Source organism: Coturnix japonica, unplaced genomic scaffold, assembly GCF_054131305.1.
Source record: "Coturnix japonica strain WE unplaced genomic scaffold, WE-NBRP24 Scf133, whole genome shotgun sequence".
In the NCBI taxonomy this organism is placed as follows: Eukaryota; Metazoa; Chordata; class Aves; order Galliformes; family Phasianidae; genus Coturnix; species Coturnix japonica.
The window spans coordinates 71617-79153 of record NW_028189036.1 but is presented as its reverse complement, the minus strand read 5'-3'; the positions used below and the strand labels follow the sequence as shown (position 1 = coordinate 79153).

General features: G+C 57.1%; 1 protein-coding gene across 3 annotated transcripts in view; it reads right to left on the bottom strand.

Annotated features, from left to right (window-relative positions):
• Nucleotides 1-5097: 5097 nt before the first annotated feature.
• Nucleotides 5098-7537, bottom strand: part of LOC107306990 (uncharacterized) — a 30587-nt gene continuing 28147 nt past the window's right edge. For all 3 annotated transcript variants that reach the window (XM_085535583.1, XM_085535584.1, XM_085535585.1), the window contains 4 exons: nucleotides 7152-7301; nucleotides 6549-6643; nucleotides 5417-5472; nucleotides 5098-5297 (listed from right to left, as the gene is read on the bottom strand). In XM_085535583.1, coding sequence (XP_085391709.1) covers nucleotides 5259-5297; nucleotides 5417-5472; nucleotides 6549-6643; nucleotides 7152-7301 — 340 coding nt within the window. In that variant the 3' untranslated portion in view covers nucleotides 5098-5258. The remainder of the gene's footprint in view (nucleotides 5298-5416; nucleotides 5473-6548; nucleotides 6644-7151; nucleotides 7302-7537) is intronic.

The following is a 7537-nucleotide window of genomic DNA, read 5'->3' as shown; positions in this document are numbered from 1 at the left end:
ATATGGGGTCCCCAAACCCAATATGGGGTCCCCAATCCCAATGTGGGGTCCCCAAACCCAATATGGGGTCCCCAAACCCAATATGGCATCCCCAACCCCATTGACCCCAACCCCATTGTCCCCAACCCCAATATGGGGTCCCCAACCCCATTGTGACACTGCACTGGACATGGGGGGAAAGAGTGGGGGAAAAGGGGGTCAACGTGGGGTCCCCAACCCCATTGAGTCCAATATGGGGTCCCCAAACCCAATAAGGGGTCCCCAACCCCATTGACCCCAATATGGGGCCCCCAACCCCAATATGGGGTCCCCAAACCCATTGAGTCCAATATGGGGCCCCCAACCCCAATATGGGGTCCCCAAACCCATTGACCCCAATATGGGGCCCCCAACCCCAATATGGGGTCCCCAAACCCATTGAGTCCAATATGGGGCCCCCAACCCCAATATGGGGTCCCCAATCCCATTGAGTCCAATATGGGGTCCCCAACCCCAATATGGGGTCCCCAACCCCATTGACCCCAACCCCATTGTCCCCAACCCCAATATGGGGTCCCCAATCTCATTGAGCCCAATATGGGGTCCCCAACCCCAATATGGGGTCCCCAAAACCATTGTCCCCATCTTGATGTCCCTAACCCCAATGTCCCCAACCCCACTGACCCCAATATGGGGTCCCCAACTCCATTATCTCCAATATGGGGTCCCCAACCCCAATATGGTGTCCTCAACCCCATTGACCCCAATATGGGGTCCCCAACCCCAATATGGGGTCCCCAACTCCATTATCTTCAATATGGGGTCCCCATTGTTCCCAACGCAATGTCCCCAACCCCAATATGATGTCCCCAACCCCACTGACCCCAATATGGTGTCCCCAACCCCAATGACCCCCTCCCATGTTCCCCCCAGACCCCCCCCACCCCCCCCCCGAAGCCCCCCACCCCATTATCCCCCCCCAGACCCACTTGCAGGCTGGCAGACGATGGTGGCCCGGCTCCTGTTCCTGTTGTCCCCGATCGACGTCACATCGACCCCCCCCCACATTGTCCCATTGATTCTGGGGGGGGGCAGAAGGCTCCCATTGAATCCTGGGGGGGTCGTGAGGGTCTCAGTGAATCCTGGGGGGGTCGTGAGGGTCCCATTCATTCCTGGGGGGGTCGGATGGGTCTCATTCATTCCTGGGGGGGTCTCATTGCTTCCTGGGGGGGTTGGAAGGGTCTCATTGAATCCTGGGGGGGTCGTGAGGGTCTCAGTGAATCCTGGGGGGGTCAGATGGGTCCCATTCATTCCTGGGGGGGTCGTGAGGGTCCCATTCATTCTTGGGGGGCTTCTATTGCTCCGTGGGGGGGTTGGAAGGGTCTCAGTGAATCCTGGGGGGGTCGTGAGGGTCTCAGTGAATCCTGGGGGGGTCAGATGGGTCCCATTCATTCCTGGGGGGGTCTCATTGCTTCCTGGGGGGGTCGTGAGGGTCTCATTGAATCCTGGGGGGGTCAGAAGGGTCCCATTCATTCCTGGGGGGGTCAGATGGGTCCCATTCATTCTTGGGGGGGTCTTGAGGGTCTCATTGAATCCTGGGGGGGTCGTGAGAGTCTCATTGAATCCTGGGGGGGTTGAAGTGGTCCCATTCATTCCTGGGGGGGTCAGATGGGTCCCATTCATTCCTGGGGGGGTTGAAGTGGTCCCATTCATTCCTGGGGGGGTCGTGAGGGTCTCAGTGAATCCTGGGGGGGGTGAAGTGGTCCCATTCATTCCTGGGGGGGTCATGAGGGTCCCATTCATTCCTGGGGGGGTCCCATTGAATCCTGGGGGGGTCTGAAGGGTCTCATTGAATCCTGGGGGGTTCGGAAGAGTCCCATTCATTCCTGGGGGGGTTGTGAGGGTCTCATTGGGTCCTGAGGGGGTCCCATTGCTTCCTGGGGGGGTCAGCTGGGTCCCATTCATTCCTGGGGGGGTCCCATTTCTTCCTGGGGGGGTCGGGAGGGTCTCATTCATTCCTGGGGGGGTCCCATTGAATCCTGGGGGGGTCAGCTGGGTCCCATTCATTCCTGGGGGGGTCTCGTTGCTCCATGGGGGGGTCCCATTTCTTCCTGGGGTGGTCAGAAGGGTCCCATTCATTCCTGGGGGGGTCGTGAGGCTCTCATTGCTTCCTGGGGGGGTCCCATTGCTTCCTGGAGGGGTCAGCTGGGTCCCATTCATCCCTGGGGGGGTCCCATTGAATCCTGGGGGGGTTGTGAGGGTCCCATTCATTCCTGGGGGGGTCCCGTTGCTCCATGGGGGGGTCCCATTGCTTCCTGGGGTGGTCAGCGGGGTCTCATTCATCCCCGGGGGGGTCTCATTCATTCCAGTTGGGCTCCCATTACTCCACGGGGGGGTGTTGTCTCCTCCATCCCCCCCCACAATGAAGCACTCACACCACAGCCCCACCGTCCCGGGTGGGCAGCGACACCCCCCCCCCACCATTAACGTCCCCCCATGGAGACAGAACTTGGGGGGCTCTGACTTTTCACATCTCCCCCCCCCAAATCCGGGGGGGCAAACGCAAGAGGTCCCAAAGGCCACCCCCCCATTGCGACACGCGGTGGATGGGTCGGGCTCTTGGCAAAGGGGGCCTTGAAATCCGGGGGGGCAAAAGCATTTGGTCCCTATCGGGGTCCCCCCGTTCCTACAGGCCTGATTTGGGGTGGGGGTCTCGCAGTGGGTCCCGTTGAAGCCGGGGGGGCAGGCGCAGCTGGAGCCCAAAGAGGTGCCGCCATTTTGGCATGGAGCTGGATAAGGGGAGGGGGGGGGTTAATGGGGTGGGGGGGGCACATAGGATCATCCATCCTATAGGATACCCCACCCCATAGGGTACAGGATAACCCCACCCCATAGGATATAGGATAACCCCACCCATAGGATATAGGATCCCCCCCCCCATAGGATATAGGATAACCCCACCCATAGGATCCCCCATCCTATAGGATACCCCACCCATAGGATATAGGATCCCCCCACCCCCATAGGATATAGGATAACCCCACCCATAGGATATAGGATAACCCCACCCATAGGATATAGGATAACCCACCCCATAGGATATAGGATCCCCCCCCCCATAGGATATAGGATAACCCCACCCATAGGATATAGGATCCCCCCCCCATAGGATATAGGATAACCCCACCCATAGGATATAGGATCCCCCCCCCATAGGATATAGGATAACCCCACCCATAGGACCCCCCACCCATAGGATACCCCATCCATAGGATCCCCCACCTATAGGATATAGGATAACCCCACCCATAAGATCCCCCATCCTATAGGATACCCTGTCCTATAGGATCCCCCACCCATAGGATATAGGATCCCCCCCCCCTATAGGATATAGGATAACCCCACCCATAGGATCCCCCACCCATAGGATATAGGATCCCCACCCCTATAGGATATAGGATAACCCCACCCATAGGATCCCCCACCCATAGGATCCCCAAAGCTCCCCCCCCCCAATAGGATCCCAAACCCAAAGAGCCCCCCCCCATAGGATCCCAAACCCAAAGCCCCCCCCCCATACGATCCCAAACCCAAAGAGCCCCTCCCCACCCATAGGATCCCAAACCCAAAGACCCCCCCCACCCATAGGATCCCAAACCCAAAGCCCCCCCCATAGGATCCCAAACCCAAAGATCCCCACCCATAGGATCCCGAACCCAAAGACCCCCCCCTCCCATAGGATCCCAAACCCAAAGCCCCCCCCCCATAGGATCCCAAACCCAAAGCCCCCCCATAGGATCCCAAACCCAAAGCCCCCCCCCCATAGGACCCCCACCCAACCCCCCCTTTATCCCCCATAACCCCCCCATCCCATTTGTGCCCCCCCCCAACTCACCCCTCATTTCCCCCCCATGGACCCGGCAGAGGACGATGATGATGATGGTGACGAAGGCCACCCCCATGGCCCCCAATGTCCCCTCTATAGGGCCCAGGGCTATGGGACTATGGGGTTATAGGGTGATGGGGGGGGCTGTTATATGGCCCTACAACAGGGATGGGTGGCCCTATAGGGCGCCCCACCCCCCACCTACGGCTGTGATAAGATAACGGGGTGACGCTGGGGTGGGTGGTGGCACCTGAGTCACCACTATGGGGCTGGGGTGACCCTATTATCACCTCTATGGGGCTGGTGGCACCTCAGGGTGTCTCATCATCTATGGGGTGACCTATGGGGTTTGGGGCCATCCTATGGGGTCTATGGGGTGATCTATGGGGCTTGGGGCCATCCTATGGGGTCTATGGGGTGATCTATGGGGTCTCATGGACACTCCATGAGATCTATGGGGTGATATGTGGGGTTTGGGGCCATCCTATGGGGTCTATGGGGTGATCTATGGGGTCTCATGGACACTCCATGGGGTCTATGGGGTTTGGGGCCATCCTATGGGGTCTATGGGGTGATCTTTGGGGTCTCAAGGACATCCTATGGGGTCTATGGGGTGATCTCTGGACACTCTATGGGGTCTATAGGGGATGGGGCCATCCTATGGGGTCTATGGGGTGATCTATGGGGTCTCATGGACACTCCATGGGGTCTATGGGGTGATCTATGGGGTCTCAAGGACATCCTATGGGGTCTATGGGGTCTCATGGACACTCTATTGGGGTCTATAGGGGAAGGGGCCATCCTATGGGGTCTATGGGGTGATCTATGGGGTCTCATGGACACTCTATGGGGTCTATAGGGGATGGGGCCATCCTATGGGGTCTATGGGGTTTGGGGCCATCCTATGGGGTCTATGGGGTGATCTATGGGGTCTCATGGACACTCTATTGGGGTCTATAGGGGAAGGGGCCATCCTATGGGGTCTATGGGGTGATCTATGGGGTCTCAGGGACACCCTATGGGGTCTATGGGGCGATCTTTGGGGTCTCAGGGACATCCTATGGGGTCTATAGGGTAATCTATGGGGTTCAGGGTATTCTATGGGGTACTGGGCCATCCTATGGGTTCACCCCGCCCCCCCCACCTATGGGGCAGGTCTGCCCTATAAGAAGAGACCCCGACCCCATAACCAACCCCCCCCCCCCCGACCCTAAAACAACCCCAATTAACAATGGCTGTTCATTAATTTATTGCACTAATAAATAATAAATAGGGGTGTGTGTGTGTGGGGTGGGCACGTCCCGCGTGCAGATATAGGGTCGATCTATAGGGTGGATCTATAGGGTGAGCTGCAGTTATGGGGCCGGCTGCCGTTCCTGCCCCATAGGAAGACTCAGAACCGCGTGCGTAAAGTGGGTCTGGCGATGTGCATCTGTGGGGTGGGATATAGGGTCAGTAATGGGGTATAGGGGATACTCTGACCCCATAGATCTATGGGGTGGCTTTATGGGGTTTTTTGGGGTCCCAATGGGGTTTTATAGGGGAACTTACCGGCGTGGAGGAGTTCACTGCGTCCAATGAGGGAGTGAAGCTTCGAAGGGTGCAGCCTATAGGGGAGGTTATGGGGTGATATGGGGTTATGGGGTCATATAGGGTTGTATGGAGTTATGGGGTTGTATGGGGTTATGGGGGGCTATGGGGTTGTGTGGGGTGATATGGGGTTATGGGGTTGTGTGGGGTTATGGGGTTGTATGGGGTTATGGGGTGATATGGGGTTATGGGGGGCTATGGGGTGATGGGGGTTATGGGGTTTATGGGGTTATGGGTTCGTATGGGGTGATATGGGGTTATGGGGTTGTATGGGGTTATGGGTTCGTATGGGGTGAATGGGGTTATGGGGTTGTATGGGGTTATGGGGTTGTATGGGGTTATGGGGTGATATGGGGTTATGGGGGGCTATGGGGAGATGGGGGTTATGGGGTGATGGGGGATTATGAGGTTGTATGGGGTGATATGGGGTCATATAGGGTTGTATGGAGTTATGGGGTTGTATGGGGTGATATGGGGTTATGGGGTGATGGGGGTTTATGGGGTTGTATGGGGTGATATGGGGTTATGGGGAGATGGGATTTTATGGGGCTCTATGGGGTTTTTAATGGGATTTTCTGGGGCTATATGGGGTTTTATGGGTCACTATGGGGTCTTATGGGGTTTTAAGGGGCTCTATGGGGCACTAAGGGGCTCTATGGGGTTTTCTGGGGATCTATTGGGTATTTTATGGGGTTTTTATGGGGTTTTCTGGGGCTCTATGGGGTATTTTATGGGGTTTTTATGGGGTTTTCTGGGTATCTATGGGGTTTTTTATGGGTTTTTTATGGGGTATTTTATGGGTTTTCTATGGGGTTTTCTATGGGGTATTCTATGGGGTTTTTTATGGGGTTTTCTATGGGGGTTTCTATGGGGTTTTCTATGGGGTTTCTATGGGGTTTTCTATGGGGTTTCTATGGGGTTTCTATGGGGTTTTCTATGGGGTTTTCTATGGGGGTTTCTATGGGGTTTTCTATGGGGTTTCTATGGGGTTTTCTATGGGGTTTCTATGGGGTTTCTATGGGGTTTCTATGGGGTTTTCTATGGGGTTTCTATGGGGTTTCTATGGGGTTTCTATGGGGTGTTGCTGCCCCACCTGCGGCGCTGTTGCTGTAGGTGAAGCCGTCGGGTGACCCCCAAGTCTCCGAGTCCAACTCGTACCAATGGGAACCGTCGGAGGGGGGGGACGATCTGTGGGGCAGGGAAACGGGACGGACCCCAAAACACATCAGTCCAACCCCACAACCGGCCCCACTGATCCTATGGGCCCCACATGTCTTATGGGTCCCACCCCCACCCACCCATAGCCCCCCATAGCCCCCCCATAACCCCATAACCCCATAACCCCACATCCCCCCCATAGCCCCCCATATCCCCCCCATAACCCCATAGCCCCCCATAACCCCATAACCCTATAACCCCCCATACCCCCCATATCCCCCCATATCCCCCATATCCCCCCCATAACCCCATAACCCTATAACCCCCCCATATCCCCCATATCCCCCCATATCCCCCATATCCCCCCATATCCCCCATATCCCCCATATCCCCCATATCCCCCCATAACCCTATAACCCCCCATATCCCCCATATCCCCCATAGCCCCCCATATCCCCCCATACCCCCCATATCCCCCCATAACCCCATATCCCCCCATAACCCTATAACCCCCCATGCCCCCCATATCCCCCTGTACCTCCCGGTCCTTCGCCTCATGAGCAGTGCTGCGAGGACGATGCAGATGAGCAGCAAGATGGCGGCCACCAGCCCCAACCCAAAACCCACTTTGCTGACACGGCCCGAACAGCGCGAACCCGAGTACCAGTATAGGGCCACGTCACGGCACCTGTGGGCAGTGGGGGCAGTGGGGTCAATGGGGGCAATGGGACCAATGGGGCCAATGGGGTCAATGGGATCAATGGGGTCAATGGGGCCAATGGGATCAATGGGGCCAATGGGGCCAATGGGGCCAATGGGGCCAATGGGGGTAATGGGGGTTATGGGGTCAATGGGGCCAATGGGGCAAATGGGGCCAATGGGGTCAATGGGGTCAATGGGATGTATGGGGTCAGTGGGGTCATT